Source organism: Austrofundulus limnaeus, unplaced genomic scaffold, assembly GCF_001266775.1.
Source record: "Austrofundulus limnaeus strain Quisiro unplaced genomic scaffold, Austrofundulus_limnaeus-1.0 Scaffold6, whole genome shotgun sequence".
Lineage (NCBI taxonomy): Eukaryota > Metazoa > Chordata > Actinopteri > Cyprinodontiformes > Rivulidae > Austrofundulus > Austrofundulus limnaeus.
The window spans coordinates 4,207,618-4,225,340 of NW_013952408.1; the positions used below are offsets into that span (position 1 = coordinate 4,207,618).

The 17,723-nt window shown below is 36.1% G+C and overlaps 1 protein-coding gene across 1 annotated transcript; it reads right to left on the bottom strand.

Moving 5' to 3' along the window:
* Positions 1–6,590: 6,590 nt before the first annotated feature.
* Positions 6,591–15,310, bottom strand: ubxn7 (UBX domain protein 7). The gene is made up of 11 exons (XM_014031240.1): positions 15,214–15,310; positions 13,187–13,340; positions 12,925–12,989; positions 12,767–12,832; positions 12,504–12,616; positions 11,836–11,982; positions 11,594–11,684; positions 9,360–9,490; positions 8,641–9,142; positions 7,627–7,706; positions 6,591–7,520 (listed from the first exon to the last, which is right to left on the bottom strand). Exons 1-11 carry the CDS (start codon positions 15,281–15,283, stop codon positions 7,359–7,361), a joined length of 1,581 nt encoding a protein of 526 aa, XP_013886694.1. The 5' UTR covers positions 15,284–15,310; the 3' UTR covers positions 6,591–7,358.
* Positions 15,311–17,723: the final 2,413 nt, after the last annotated feature.

A 17,723-nucleotide genomic window follows, 5' to 3' on the forward strand; every position in this document is an offset into this window, starting at 1 on the left:
ACCTAACAACCCCCACCCCGATAGACTTAAAATACTCAAGTAAGAGATAATTTTTCTATTAAACTATAATAAACGTTTGAAAATGTATCTTTTAATTTATGAATAAATTAGTTAAATTATTTGGTGAAAAATCCAGCACTTTTGAATGACCACTGTCCAAACTGCACTGGAGTAAATCTATGAACTCATTGCACTTTAACAAACATGTCTGCCTGTATTATTTTCTAGTTCTACAATTGTTTTAAATGCTAAGCTGTAAGTCATTTTGCTTCAGTTACTGCAGGCAGAAATGTGTGTTAAAACAATTTCAGATCACTGCATTTACATTGCACTTACATTGAGTTTTGCATTTGAAGCTGCAGTCTGGCCTACTTTACTTATTTACAAAGTGACACAACTGGCTAAAGTTCATACTGATCAGTGAAACACCCCCTTTTTTTATTCTATTTGCCAATTATTGCACGATCACTTCATATTTTTCACATTTTATCTCTTTTTAAACAACCCTGTGGTGTAAATTGGGAGGACCCGGGTTGGACGAGTGGTCTGATAGGCGCCACCGTTATCTCAAGAACCTTTTGTATCAGAAAAGACGGAGGATTTCTTTGTGGTATGAARATGAGAAATGGCTTATTTCTAGCATGAATAGCTAATGTTACAACTCACTTTAAATTAATTTAGACGTTTTGTTCAGAACATGATTGAACTCTTACTGCCATTTTGATATTTCTGTAGCTGTCAAAATAGTTTATGCATTTTTACGTTTTACTTTAGTTTGTTTTTGACGTTCTCAGCTCATCAGGGTCAGTTGAACCTTTAAAGAATTAAAAAATCCACTCGTATCAAATACATTTCCCATCTTTTTGCTCAATTGCACAAAAAGTTAATTTAATTGTAGGCAGATATAAAACCGATTTTTAACCCAATCTGGATAAATCATGATCAGATGGTTATTTAAATGTTAAATCTTGTTCTCTTATTTCTCAATTTAAAGTTGCATTTCTACATGAAGAAAAGTCCCTTAGAGCAGTTAATGTTGCAGAAAACATAAAGCTTGTGCAGCACAGCTAAAGCAAAACTGTTAATGTTGAGTGACATCAAACATCAGTATAAAAAGAGGGGATGAAAGCTAAAAAAATACACCCACAAAGAAAGGGACAACATGTTTTTGTTTGCTTGCATGGAGACATGAAGACCAGATGGACAGAACAGACTCATGAGGGAGAAGTATATATAAAAAGGTCAAGCTGTAAATTATTTGATAAGCACCAACAGGCTGGGCAACCTGTTTATTACACAACACTTTAATTGGAAAGCTGGAATTTAATAAGTTTTATTTAATCTTGGTTTRTTTTGATGACTCATTTAATATCATCCTGACACAGAACATATCTTCATTTCATCAAGGCTAAATRTTTGTTTTATCTAATGTCTTACTCTACCATGCATGGCCGAAGCCAGATATCAACAACACCCAACGTTGCTGGCTTCTCCGGGCCTGAGCTCATCTGAGACGGACTGACYGTCTCGAGTTCACATTTCAATTTGTTTTTGGAAATCGTGGCCGTCGTGTCCTCCAGGTCATAGAAGGAAAGGATTGTCCGGATTATTATCAGTGCAAAGTTCAGCCAGCCTCTCTGATGGTATGTGGGTGTATTCGTGCCCATAGAACGGGTAACTTCCACATCTGTGAAGGCATCATCGTTTATATGSTGCCATCCAAGCAACGTCTTTTTCAAGGACGTCTCTGCTTTACTTCAGCAAGACAATACCAAGCCACATTCTGCATGTGTTACAACAGCGTGGCTTCGTAGTAAAAGAGTGCAGGTACTGGACTGACCTGGTTCAGACCTGTCTCCCAATGAAAATGTGTGGCATATTATGAGGTACGAAATATGATAATGGAGACACGTACAGTTGAACAACTGAAGTTGCACATTGAGCAGGAATGGGAAAGATTTCCACCTACAARTTGTTCAAAGGAAAGGTGATGTAGCGCAGTGGGAACAATGTGGAACATGTTGCAGGTATCAAATTCAAAATGAGAGCGTATTTGCAATAAAACMATCACATTTTTCTGAACAAAAAATATACTGTCTTCGCAGTGTATTTAATTGAATATAGGTTGAAAAGTATTTGCAAATGATCGCATTCTGTTTTTATTCATGCTTACACAACATCCCAACTTCGTTAGAATCAGGGTTGTATGTTTTACAGGAAAATGTACTTTTTTACACATATTTGTGATTTATTTTGTTCTGCTGTTAAAGCAAAGCTAAACAACTATTTGAACTCCTGAGGTTTCTGTAATATTGATCTTTGTCCCCTGAAATAATTTTTTTCTATGACCACAGTCCAGCTTGTGATGAGTGTTGCTGGTGAGCGCTGCCTCCTCACAGATGGCTCCTTGTGTCAGTCTGTGCTGACATTTTCCTCCTCGGTGCTACGACACCTTCTGATCGCACCGCCGGAGAGCCAGTGGCATGAATGTCTGCTCACTGGAGAGGCAGGCGTATAAYAGACTGTTGTTGAAGAAAATAACTGGGTTATTTTACTTTGTCTGGATGATTTCAAACTACATAACCAGATTTATTTTCTAAGGCTAACAAATTGGACATTCATTTTTTTGTCTGCACGTGTTTTTTGCTTCTAATAAATAGCTGGGTCAGTTTATAAGCAGCTCAGCTTAAACTAAATGTTTGCAGGAATTAAGCCAATGGAAAAAGCACTAATGTAAAGTATTTTCCTTTTGTCCAAGAGGTGAAAGTGGAGTTCAATGTGACAAACGGTGGTGCAACACTTCCCCGCTGATGATTCACTTTAATACCCACACATGATGACTATCAACAAGCTCAGAAACACACTTCTGGCTGCTGGTTTGGAAAATCACTGCTGAGAGTTGTCCTCAGTGCTGTGGAGAGATTCTAACTTGGAGCTGTTATGTCKTCAGAGTGCAAGAGCTGCAATTAAAGTGGGGGTTATTTATTTCTTTTTTTCAAATGAARGTGAAGATGAAGGTGCTTTCACCCACGTCTTTAAACAGCTGCATTTATGAGGAAGAACTGCAGCGATCGAGCAGCACAAGAACACAATAGGATCAAGATTGAAGTCTTTGAAAGGTGCAATTTTTCTTTTTTTTTTTCCCCAAGAAAAAACATTTAACATAACCAAAAATTAGAACTCTGACACTTTCCCCCCATAACCTTAAAAGATTCATTAGAGGAGCAGAGCATGGTTTTCTTTGAACTCAGATCCAAGATGGCTCACTGTTCACTCATTAACTTCTATCGATTCTTTCTCAGAACCAGATGAAAGGACAGCAGATGATGGGGGCAACAGCCTGTTACACAACGTCCCCCCCCCTAAATAAACCAAATTTGATGGTTACCCTGCTTGAATTTCATCACCGATTCGTAAATTTAGCTTTCGTACGAAAAAGATGTGGGTCGTTTCTGCTGAACAGAGATGTAGTCTCAAGGTTCTTATTTTAAGAAAAAAAAACTCAATAATTTTAAATATTAAGATCCCCAAATTAAAGAAACCTTTGAGGTGTTGCATAATAACCAGCTTGTTAAACTAAAATCCTATTTTGACATCAAATCCAGTTTAACGTCAGCAGAAAGTGTCTGGTTGTTTTTACCCAGGTGTTCGTTTCTCCTTTTGTCCTTCACACAAAGACCAGAGTGTGAAGGAACGCACGTCGCAAACTGTAAAACCCACAGAGAGGAGAGCGAAAAAACGAGTCAATGAATTTGTTTGTTCAGCTGCGAGGCTTCTCTCGACTCTTGACCATTGGCCTGGACCGACACAGACACCCAATATCAGTTCAGCCTCTGAATAAATGAACAAAAAACAAACTCCAGATGCTGACCAATGATTATTTGAACTAAACAGATGTCTTCTTTGTCCTTTTAAAATAAAAGAAAGGTTTTTTTATATATAGATTTTATTAAGACAGACCTGCTGGATTGAAGTAAAAATCTGAAGAAATTGCCTCAGGAAATTAAAATATTTTCGGTAAAAAGAACTTATCAAGATGAAACACTTTAAATTTAAGAAACAAAACTCGCCCAGAATGACACAAACTCAATTTATAAGAAAAATCAGTTTAAGACTTGTGAATAATGAGAATAAAACAGACCAGTGTCCTGCATTAGTGATTATAAGTTGAGGTATTTGCTGCTTTACCTGGAATAAAAAAAAATAACTTTGTATAAATTCATGAATACAACATGCCTGCAACTTTGAAGGTGCATTTTTTTAATTAACTGTTAGAAAAGTAAGAAGTTGGTGGTGGAGGGGGGACCTTTAAATTGATCCGTGGGTCTGCAGGCTGATGTTCCAGATTTATAATCAGGTCTGGACTTTGTCAGGACGTTTAAAAGTTTCTTTTTAGAGTTCTCSTTTTGTTTTAGCTGTRGACCTCGGAGTCAAAAGAATAAACMTTAAACTCAGTATCAGTTTCCTGGATGAATAAAACAGGCTTTCATCAAGAAACTGCATCGAACACCATTCATTCAATTGTGCAGAATATGTTTCTTCAATTAGTGTAGTTTGATGTTCTTGGAGTAATGAGAAGTGTGAGGTTTGCACCACATGGTATACTCCTTACAGGCAAAAAAAATAAAATAAAATAAAAAAGTGACTGCTGGATATGAGCACCAGCTCCTCGCAACATGAAAAGAAGACACGAGTAAATAGATGGATGGAATCACACAAACTTCTTTTTCACATTTAAGAATTTCCTTTACTTTTTCATTTATTATTATTGTTATTATTATTTTGCTAAATGCACATCTGTGTGGAGTATTTACCTAATAACACTCCTACTGAGTGACACTTTGCATTTTGCTGTGAAGCACATTCAGGACATGGCAAATGTGAGTGTGTTAAAAGAAAATTGGACTTTAACTGGAGAAAGTTTTCAGAGTCACCTCGTTATTCTCCTGATTAATGTAGTTTTTGTCTCYAATTTAAATTCTAATAGTATGTTCTTTCTCTGCTGGTTTGCTTTGCTAAAATATAACTGCTTCCTTTTTCAGTACATTTTTTCTAAACTAACCCTAATATGTTGTTCTCCATAACTTGAGCTGTTTGGTGTATTTTTTGGACGTGGGAGAAAGTGAGGTCTTTCACAACAAATGTTTATATACTGAGATTATCAGTTATCTTCAGTGCTTCAAAACAAATTAATTTCTACTATTAGTAATAACACAAAAACCCAAACAGTGCTGTAGTCAGTGTCACCTGACATCCACTTTAGTCCTATAGGAAGTCTGACCTATACGGCTCTGGGCAACAGAACAAAAACATTATTTATCGCGATAGACACATGATCAATATAAATGAAAAATACGTCAGATAGATCGTTGATACTTGAAATAAATCTCAGATCCAGAACTGCACGGCATTCTGGGACTTGTAGGCAGAAAGGCTTTAGCCGCTCGACCTCTCGGCTAAGCAAGGTTGGYGGCATGAACTAACTCACTCCCTCTTTGGTAAGCTAGCAACAACCTGTTGAGTAACATGCACAGTAGCAGTTACTCGTTTCACCACCACCGCTGCCTCCAAATCAAAAAGAGCGACATGGAGTGAAAGGAGAAAATGAGGCAACAACTCCATAGGAAATTGCGGATAAAAGAGGAAAAGTCACGCCACCACTTTGACAGTATTATATAGTCTTTTTTTTCTCCTGGTTCTCATTACAAATACATAAAACAAAAATTAATCAATTATTATTGATATTGACTGATTTGAAACGCTTATATCATGATATATTTTTCAAACAAACTAGCTGCTCTACTGACACGTTGTGGCTTAATAAGACTATTCTTTTTTTTTAACCTGCCTGTATGATATGTTAGCTGACACTATAAAGCCTGATAGTCACAGATTTTTAACTATTTTTTTTATCTATTTAGTGCTTTAGAAAATAAAAGTTGGAAATGCTTAAGTTTGTGAGCACCTGTGGTTAAAAACGACCACAACCTGAGGTGGTAATTTTCTGTTTAGCTTGTTCACATATTATTACAATATTGTAGCAGTCCTCTACCTTAGGGAGCAGTACCAAACTAAATAATAAATAGATAAAGAGATATTGCTGAATACAGGAAATTTTCAGGAAGCCAAACAGCTAATGCAGAAAAAATATGCTTTGAGGCCAAATGTGAAGATTTGTTTTGGTTGGGAAATATAATGAGCCTTATTTTAATAAAGCATCCTAATTTAGAGTAAAACACCCTGTCAGCATTTACTCTAAAAAAATACGACAAACATTTTTGAAAGTTTTAAAACCTGCGTTTGTATACTCATTAGTGGTCTTCACTTTAACTTTTGCCACATTACCACCACCAGCTGTCCATTTCATAAACTGTACGGCACTAAAGAGGCTCACAGCTAATAAGTTTTGAGATGCTTTTTTCACTTCCTAGTATTTTGTTTTAATTTAATATATTGTTTTTGGAATAAAGTCTTTTAGATTTAAGGTCCTGTTTCATACTTGTTCTATTTGGGTTGCAAATTTAAATAATTTTTTCTTTCAAAAACCAGAAACTATTTAAAGCGTTAACAAAAGAGCAAGCAGCAGAATCTCTTGGGTTTTCGGTGGTTATATTTCAACATCAGCATATTTTCTTGGCAGCATATAAAAAAAGAAAACAATGACTACAGCTAAATATCAGTTTCTCTAATCCGTGTCTGTACAGTGCAGGTCCAACCGATGAGATGAACCACCTTCCATTCGTTCAATTCGGTATTAAAAAAAGTACATTTTATTGTTGAATTGCTATTTTTTGGATCTTTTTCACCCCAACTCCTCTTTCCTTCCAAGTAATTACAATAGTTGAAACAGAGCCAGAAAAAAAAACAACCTCCCTTTAGTTTTCCATGTATGGAAATAAAAACAAAGCAAAAAACGATATAGAAAATAAACTCTGATATTTACCGTCTTTTCTGGGAGGTATTTTGTACAAGTCTCTGGTATGTGACCCTACATCAATAAGTGAGGCTTTCTTTAACAGAAATGTGTCCTGATTTCCAAGAAGCGAGCTAGATCAAGTTAGATACTAATATAGAGAAAAACAAAATAATAATAATAAAAATAAAATAAAAACTAAAAAAAAGTGCTGACATTGGTAACACCTTACTGGCCAAAATGTACAGCACTACAAAAGGGATTAGGCTGTCAGTGAGGACGTCAGTATGGAGACTAGCGGAGTAGCAGTGAAAGTCGTCCTTTCTTCAACACCTGTCCTGGCAAAAACACCAGACTTACTTCCAGGKACTGGTCTCATCGGCCCAAAACGTTGGTGAAAAGGTGAGGTCTTCCAGAGATACAGAGAAGCAGGAAGTGAATGTTTCTAGTTCCTCTCTTGCACAAATACAGTTTCCTGTGGACAAAGTCCCGCCTCTTGCAGCGTGATGTCATAGTCCAAGTGGGTGAGCTTCCTCCTGGGAAAGTTGGTGACGAGTTCGAAGCGTTCGTTGGGGTAACCCTTGGATTGGACGTGTCTAACCAGAGCCTTGAAGGAAGACAGCAGTAATTTTATAAGGAAGGTGGGKTTTTAAGAGTAATAAAATATACATTTAAACACTTCTTATAAACAAAGCTTTATAGSGTATACTCACCAAAAGTTTTGCTTTTGAAGACAAAGAAATTTGTTCTTTCTGCCCATCTGGGTAACGGAGCATCAACCTCGCTTTGGGGCCTTTGTAAAAATAAATAAATAAATAAAAACATGTCAAGTTTATTTCCAGACATTGCTTTAAGCCACAACAGAAAAGGTAAGATTCATTTCATTATACAACTAAATATTAGCTTAGAAAAAGTCATTATTGCTTTTAAAATATCCCACTGTTTTGGTGGGAGATTCCTTAGTTGAAGAAAATATGTTATTTAGGAGAGCAAACAGAAAATAGTTGTTGTATATGTAATAGCTTTTTTTAAACTTAAAACTTGCATTCACTTTTTGTATACATGTATTTTTAAGGCCTTTGAAAATTCATCAAAAAGGCGTTACAATTTGTTGTCTACTAGTKTTAGTCAAGACTATAAAACACAAAATGGTGATTGGGCTCAAATGACAAATTAGTATGGATGCACTCTAAAAGTCACTCKACTCGTTAATGCTCCGATTGGTTAATAAACGGTTCAAAACTARCTTTAGAGGTTTAAGACTGATACGTTTCCTAATTTGTCTGATGATGTCAGAGATATCCAGTACCTAAATCTATATGTGAAACTTCAGCTATGTTCACACTGCAGGTGCATTTTTGATTTTTTGCTGAAGTCCTTGCACTTCTGGAACGCATCGTTCCCAGCACGCGATACGATCTGACGTCGACTTTATTGGTGCAACTTTATGCAAATCTAAAAGTATGAAAAAATACAAAGCTACTAGACTTCTGTTCCGACTGCCATAAAAAAATTAATAAATCGGATACGGGCCACATATGGGCAAAAAAATTATTGGATTTGGGTCACTTTCATCTGCGGTGTGAACGTAGCCAAAGTGTGGATTTTCTGTTTGAGGATCACAAACACAACAAACCTTATTCAACCCCAACAAGACATCTCAAAACAGCTAAACTCTTTAAATGGCCTCAGTTTGCAAGAAGGCAACAGGTTCATGTTAGWCGTACCATTATCATCAGGACAGTCCACTTCACAGGTTGTGGTGCTGATGATGGAGGTTCCAGCRCTTTTGGTTTGTGAGGTGCAGTGGTTCCCCCCAGAGTCTGCATCCGGCTGTGGATGATGAGAACCAGCAGACGAGGGCTCCAGGTGGTTTTTTTTGCTCTCCTCTTTCTTGTGGCTGTGATTGTTTTCTTTGTACGGAGACTTTCTGTGGGAAGAAGTGGAGCTGTCTGGATGCAGGCGCTGCTGGGCTGCGGTGGCCGAGGGGGGAAGTGTCTGTTTGCTGGCTGAACTCTTCTCTTCGTGCGGCGCTGGCGTTTCGCTGTCTGAGCCGTCGACGGAGATGGGTCCCTCGCTGTCAGAAAACGGCTCCGCGTCCGATTCCTCCTCTGATCGAGGGGAGTCKGGGACGTCGGGGACATTTGAGGACTCGTAGTGGGTCTCCTGTAAGGAGGCTCGGATCGCTGCCTCCAGCTGGCTGTCTTCGCTGGCATCAATAAGACTCTCCTGAGAACAGAAAGCACAGTCAGCAGCTGCAGAAGGTAAAACACAAAGGAGTTCAACTCAGCACATTTGTTGCTGTTTGACACCCACACTTAGTATCTTAATGCCTAAAATGTTATAATACTGATGATAATGTGAACATTTTTAAAGACTTCTTTACAGAATCCTAAAACTCATATGCAACGTAAAAACAAACAAACACAGAAGTTGAGAAACTCACTGAGCGAGCTCGTTTGGCAGGGGGTGCGTGGCAGGAAGGCCCGTCGAGCTGCCCATGCTCCGCTAGGAAGCTGGATGCTTGCTCCAGGAACGACGCCACATCCAGCTGGTTCCACTCCACCATTTTTTGACCTGAATTTAAGAGATATGAAACCGTACAGATCAATAACAYTTCATATCAGGGTTCCTACAGTTTAAAGCAAGTTAAATTTAAGACTTTTTAATGCCAAATGAAATTAAATTCAAGACCAATTTCATAATAAACACAAATGACAAAAAAATAAAACTGTAGCAGAAACTCATGAATCAAAGTATTTTTGGTTGAAGTATACAAATATTGCTAATAGACCAAATGTTTTTATCCTTATCTAACTGCTTTTTCGTCAAATAGCAGAAACATTCTTAGCAGTCACTTTAATGACCCAAAATTTGGAGTTTTAGGACCCACAGTGGGGTCTTAACCCCAGTTTGCTGTAGATGAAACCTTAAAGTGCCCGTGACATCAAAATTTGTACGAACAGTTAATGCATTTTTGAAATGACAACATTATTAACATTTTACAAAACGTATTTCACATTGCTCAGATGGACAGTTGTTGAGATATTTGCATCTAAGTAACAGGAAGTGATGTCAAAGGGGAATGTCTTCATGTAAGTATTAAAAAAATAAATGTTAGCAATTAATTTAATATTTGAGATGAATTACAATCATCCTATTTACAATGTGTTAATGTTTTTAAGACTTCTGAAAGATTGATTTAAGACATTTTAAGGCTAATTAAGGCCTTATTTTTGGATTGATGAATTCAATGCCTTTTAAGACTTTTTAAGGCTCTGCAGGAACCCTGCATATGGAAAAAAACAAGCAAAGGCTGGAAAATGGACTAATTATCATCAAACATCTGAACCACTCAGTTCAGTGAGAGTGCTATAATCATCTTCCAGTTCAGGATTAAAATGGTAATCTGTGGATATTAGTTTTCTAAATAATTAATCTTTAATGTGTAAGTATTCAAACTATCCCAGTAATCCCACTTAAGAACAGTTAAAGGAGTCATATCCTGCTTTTAAATCCTTCTTTTTTTTACACATTTAAATAGTTCAGTTGGGGTCCATATAAAGTAGAACTGCAATGCTTTGGTTTGAATTCCATCTCACTGTAACTCCACAAGCCCCTCTTTCAACCCTTCCCTGAGGTGTCAGATCAACTCGTTTTGACGCTGTCTCTTAAAACCCAAACAAGGTGCTTCACTTCCTGTCCCAGTCCAGCTTCCAGAGTGGTCAATTCCAGTTTGTTAGAGGGGTTTACGACTATAGCAGCGCAGAMMACTTTACAAATTAATTAAAAGACGTCAACGACAGAAGACTTATCCATCCAGCCTCACATGTTGGGCCAGAGTCTGACCCAGAGAGGAGAATGAAGTTGGTAAGTCCAGATCTTATTTAGAAGTTAGGTCACAAACGCGAATATTTCAGAAATTGTCAAAGAAAATAGAGAAAACTGAACGGTTTGAAATATATCCAAACAGAATATGAAGATATCTGCACAGCACCAGGAGAAACTAAATTCTAATTTTCTACATGAATGAATGAATGATTTTATTTGCTCGGGACAGTGTGCAATTAAAACATAATTTGATGCATTGCACCAGATTTAGCCTAAGGCTAATTTACATCTGCATATGTGCCCTTTAAAGTGCCTGTGACATTAATATTTTGTAATAAATGTATTTGTTGAAAGATAACATTGATAGCATACTGCAAAAAAAGATTTCAAACCGTTGAGATAAACAGTTGTTGAGATATTTGCCTGTTCAGTAACAGGAAGTGATGTCAAAGGGGAATGTCTGCATGTAAACAAAGCATTGCTACTATGGCCAACAACACAGACTGTAGAGAAGAATCTGACGTTTATTTAGATTATTTTAATCACTATCACAAGGAGATGAGAGTCATAGTTCAAATAATATTGTTTTAATAAACAAAACCAGGGAGTTTTATTTCTCAAAGAGTTCCCCTTTGATGTCATTTCCTGTTTCACGTTAGCTGAGCAAAATTCAAAAGAAAATGTGCCAAATATGAGATATGACAAGTAAAATCATGTATATTACGCTTAGTTTCCTAAATATAAATGCATTTTCTTTGACTTTTTATATTTCTTGGATCTGCATATCACAGGCACTTTAAGGTTAATTTAAAAATCAGTTGAAAGTCGTTGTTTAACTCAGCTTCTCACCTGTGCGTGGATCAAGGATGGAAATATAAGGAAACTTGTTCAACTTATAGAACTGGATGTACCTTTGTCCTTCTTCACTATCATGATACACCTGCCGAGAGAGAAGATGAGCCACAACTGAACATAGAGATATGAAAAAGCAGTTTGGTTAGTTTTGGAGTGAAGCTGTAAAGTTTTAACTATGTTCTGTGTGTGAAATGTGTTTTTTTTTTTGTCTCGACACTGTGCTGCTCATAACACACCTGCCAGAATATGAAGTGTTCTCGGATGATGTTCTTCACCGCGTCGTTACTCCACACGTCCCTGTTGAGACACTGGCACGCAAAGTCCTGAACGTTCTGAATGTTGATCATTAGCCACTTGTTTTCGAGCTGTCCGCAGTCTTTCGCCTAAAAACACACAAGTTGGATTTAGTGTTTTTATAATACATTAAGATTAATCAGTTTATTAAAAATAAAACAATGACACTATAATATGGTATGAACAATCATCTTTTTTATTTACCACTTCCTGATCTGATGCTAGATTTGTGGTTGCATTTAATATAAACATAAAATCCTCAAAGGTTTTAAGGTTACTTGTAGTAAAGAAATATCCTTATCGGRACTTTAAAAAAACTGTTCCAAAAAATCTATAAATCTGCAAACTTTCTTCAGAAGACCTCCCAGATTCAACATGCAGCAAGAGATCCTTTATGTTGTAACTAAATATAAGTCTTCCATTACAGAAAGTAACTACACTGCACTATGTTTTTTATTTATTTTATATTTTGGACAAGTACAATTGTCAGATAGACGGTTATAAGAGCCTGATCATTTGTATCTGGTTTGTGATCTACACAACTGCTGTCTGAAAATTTGCTGAAAGTTCCCTCAAACTGTGGCGTCGAGTGTCCTGCGTGACTTCCCACCGTCTCAAAGCTGCCTTTGTGCATGAGTTCAATGGGAGGACGGAAAAGGTCTGCCAGGGTGCTGAGTTTCTTATCCACCGTTCCTCCGTTACGCAGCTCCTGTTCCTGGCGGACTTTAGGAGAAAGACATTCTTGTCATGGGAATCCAAAACAAAACAGCAGAAAATCTAGGAAGGATTTTTTTTTAGATCAAAACAAAATACAATGACTAGTATTCTCTATAAAATGATATACGGTTAGAAAATAAACTTGTAAAGACACACTTGTTTCTGTTTGAAAGTCTCTGAAGCCGTCAAATATTGATCGAGCAGGTCGTCTTCGCTTTGGCACTAATAGATGACAGAGAAATTCAAAGTTACTTGTAATTTCAACAGGAGCTGGTGATAACTTGTTTGAGTAAAATGATATAACATTAGAATACCTCCAAACAGGGGTTCTGGCTCCACCAGTATGTCCTGCTTCTGGGGAATGGGTGCTCGCACTTCACTGAGACATAAGACAATAATACACATAATTATAATTATCCAAAGCAAAACATTTGAATTCAATCAGTTTTTAAAGCAGCTTTGATTTTTTTATTGCACCGACACACAACAAGGACTATTTCTTTATTTGTGAAAAGAAAACTCACTGAGTTCAGTTTTGTTTTTATCTAAGGTTTATGAAGAGAAACATGAGCTCACTCTGTKGGGGGAGCTCTGCTGCTTGATGCTGCTGAACTGGAACTGGTGCTGGGCTCCTCCGCCATCCCACCTCCATCCAGGAACATGGTCACTGCCATCTCCAGGTTATTGTTGCACGCTTCAAGCATGTGCTTCCCTACGCTCTCTGTGGCCCCTGGAAGAGAGACGGGAATAGAAACAGTCATCTAGTGAACAGTTCAGTTCAGAAGTTATTTGTCATTGTTATAAAAAACTTTGTTTAATGAGAACCTGTCCATAGATCATCTATATGCCATTTTTGATGATTTGACATTGTTAATGTGTCAACATTTATTTTTTTCTAGTATTATTATTACTCCCTATATGAGCCGTTTTAAGATAGTATTATAATAATCAAACTCATTCATTCAAAACCTACATGTGCTTATTTAGGTCTATTTATTTTTGCAATAAAGATGAAATTAATGACCTTGTTGCACGCTGAGAAAGTTAAAAAAATAAAAATGATAAAAATAAACTGCTATACACTGATCAACATTTGTTCAATTTACAGAAGTGGATCAACCCATCCTCTTCTTCAGCTAAGATTAAATTGTTCTTGGTGTTTATCTCCAGTTGCTTGAAACTAAAAATATTATTTTAAGACTTAAGTCTGATTATCAAGACTTAATTGCAAAGGAACATTCCAGAGCATCTCGGTGGACACGTGTTTATTTTGTGTGGTAAAATTAATGGACAGCTCAGTTATGCATAAGATGTGGAAACGAGTAGTTGAAATTACACTAAACACCCCATACATAAGGAGAAAAAGAATGATTTCAGGGATTTCTTAATCCCTGGGTTTTCTTAAATCATGTACGATTACGGTGAATGTTTTGACAGGTTTTGTTCATCATCTTCAGCAACAGTATAGGAAACAATGTCTGTTTAATCTTTGTCACATCGATGTAAGCAACATATTCATTAAGGCAMGGTTTTATGTCATTATCCAAAACTAATATGATTGATATACAACATTGTTTAAGAACATTTTGACAGGTTTGCAACGTACAGTTTTAGTTGAGTGCTTACTTCGTCTGTAAGTTATCACAATTTGTTTTTGAATGTGACAACTATAGAAATGGGCAGCCCACAAGGAACCTATAAAACAATTCAAATAAAATATGGAGCCAGTTTAAGACGTTTTTTTTGGGGGTGCTTTAAGGAAATTCACGACCCAGCGTCATCTGTTGTAATGCATGGGCTATGGTCCCATGCACAACGCTCAAATAGCCTTCAAATGTGTTCAAATACTAAAATATTTCTTTCCGCAAAAGTACGAAAATAAATTGCAAGTAAAAAAAAAAAACATCATAAATATAAAGCTTTAGTCATTTTAAAAGCGTTTAAAATCCTGCAGCCAGAACGATATTTCCTGTCTGTACTGCGCATGACCGTTTCACTTTCCAAGTAGTCAGGTAGCCCTGAGCCGAGTCTACTACTCTCCTCTCCTCCGATAAAGAACTTAAATTAAACCTGACCGACGTGTCAAAGCACAGATAAACTATTCAATATCTCTGCGTCTGTTTATAAGTCAGAAACTACATTTATTCACATGTGGCTACTGCCACAGTGACAGCGAAGATGACAGTAAGCCAACATGAGGCTGGTGATGAAGAAGGGGACTGAACAACCGACGTCCATTCCACACTGCCAGAAAACAAGCTGACCGAAAACAGCCAAAACCCTTTTCAAGACTAACAAAAAATGTGTTTATTATAAGTAAMAAGATAACAATAAAATATATTTTACTTAATGTGGAAGGCGTTATTTAAATTTACGGGATTTATGATCCACATTCAGAGCATTTCATTCGAGTTTAGAGGGGGAAAAAACAGCCTATGCTTATGCCTTTCTGCAAAGCATTCACAGCGCAGGAGAGGAGCAAGAGCAGCCTTTTTTTTTTCTCTACGCAACCATTACGCGTGTTTGGAGGCAACAASGGTGGTCGTGTACGAGCACTCTAATTAACGTAATATTTATGAGGTTAAATAAAATATTATATTTACCTGTTATTGCTGTAAATTGTTGTATTAACCCGTTAACCGCCGGAGTTGAGGTGTCTCCGAGCGCCGCCATCTTACCGCCACAAACAACAACATAGACGTGGCGCATGCGCAACGTCGTCTTTTTCCGCCACCGTCTCGCGCGGCGCGAAAATGCATTGTGGGTTATGTAGTTTTTAAAAAGTTTTAACAAAGGCTTCAATTAATTGCAGGATTAAGTGGTATTTCTTTAAAAAATTACCTGTTACATAAGTTAGTGTTTTTTATTAATAAATTTGTCCACTGATAAAATTTGCAGACAAATAATAATAATAATAACAATAACAACAACAACAACAACAACACCAACAACAACAACAACAACAACAATAATAATAATCATCTTTGGTTTGTGAAAATGTTTTTTTAGTGGGATTAAAAAAGCCTATTACTGCCACATGTGATGATGTGGTGATACTGTATCCCATAATTCTGAAATCTAAAATATTGTGCTGTAACATTTCTGAACCAATTACATGTTTTTTAAAATCTTTATAGAAATTGTATCAGCCTCATCAAGAATTTACWTTTTGAAAGGCAATAAATTTCAACACAATGTCATTGTAGATTAAATTTATTATTTGGGGAAAAAAACTGTTTGGTTGCACCTAATTGCCATAAGTCTCTACTAGGTAAATAATTTAATATTGTTAACTCAAGTTTCAAAATGCATTAGTCACATCAACTGAATAATTAAAACTACACAGACTTTTAGTTAGTGTTATTTTATTATTTGCATAATACATTCAGTCTGAAAACAGCTTCAACCAAGTCCAAACCCCTGAAGACTCTGTTCTGACAAGGAGCTGAAAGCAGTTTGTGTAAACGCTCCTTCAGCCAGGTTTTGTTCTCTCAGTTTTGATCATTTACACAGATCTGTTGTTCTGCCAGGTGTAAACAAAACAGTAGAATGTCACTTTACAAAGGGAGGGTGATGATGGCACAGGTTTTCTACATTATGAGATGTCCAATCTGTATTTACAAATGAGGGCACTTCCAATCCCAACTGGCTGACTGAATAAATTTACATTCATATCAGTGATGCACAACATACCTGCTTGTAATCTTACACAGGCTAGTCACTGTTGTAGTCATAGCTGACTCAATTTAAAAAAATAAAATACAGGTAATTTTTCTAAGGTCACAAATGAACATCAGAACTTTAATGAACTGCAATAATTATTTTTTTCCTTTAAAATGGAGCTATTTATTTTATAAATATCAAAATTTTATAACCAATTTTAAATGTTTATTTCTTGTCAAACAAATCAAGATGACATGTAATCTCATTAATGGGGTAAAAAAACAAAAACAAAACTGGATGCACTAGGATTTGGACCTTTTTGTTTGGATTTACTGACTGAAATTTCTTGTGTACACTAATGGAATTTAATCCCTGAGGTGGGGTAATATAATGCATCACTTTTCAGTTGTAACAAATAATTTCATGCAAACTTCAGCCTTGTAATCAGGAGACTACCACTGGTTATATGTTATCAATTTACTGTTTGATCTAAACAGTTATATAACTTTTTATAAACTCATATGCATTAATATCATTAACCAATTCTACACACTATTTGTTTAATTGCAGTGTTGAAATAAAGAAATGTGCCAAAACAAAGTTGTTTACCTTAAACATTACATGAAGAGCAGCCTAGCCATTTGAATACAAATTTATTTCTAATACACACTACATTTTATTGTTAGCTTCTTAAATAATGTTAAAAAAACATCCATTAAAAAAAGAACAGGTAATCAGTGTGTTTAAAATTTAAAATAAAACTGTGGCCGTATCACTGATTACATAACCCTTTTCTGGGCAATAGGGGTTATTAACATTGCATCAACTAATAATTGTAAAAATTTGGACAAGGAATAGACGAGGCAGCCAAACACAAAAACATGCCTTTTTTTTTTTTTTTGTAACGACATCAGTTTATTTAAATGATACATTAGTAAAGAATGTTTTCTTAAAAAGACGTTTTCTCTGCAGGTAGCACTTTTCTGAGCTGCTTTAAATCAGCACGGTGTCAACAGGATGTCTTAAGGCTTCATTTTAGATGTTTGGCTTTGACGTTTGGTACCTGGGTTAGGATCAGTTTGAAGTGTGTTGAAGTCGTRTGAAAAATAAAACAGAATCCAGAAAATGCGGGACCCTAAATTTAGATTCTTTATCTAAACTGCTTATAACATTTTCCCTTCTGTGTTAATCTTAAATGTTTTACACACCATGTAACATACAAACAGCATCAATCTGTCACAACAAAAATCCCTTCATATCCCTATAATGCCACCCTATTTTAATTAATGTGACACCGGTGCGACTTCCATTACGTGTTTTTAATTTAAATGGTTCCTAAATTTGTTGATGGGACCCTTTAACTGTATCCCACATGCAAAAAAAAAAAAAAAAAAAAAAAAAAAAAAAAAAAAAAAAAAAAAAAAAAAAAAAAAAAAAAAAAAAAAAAAAA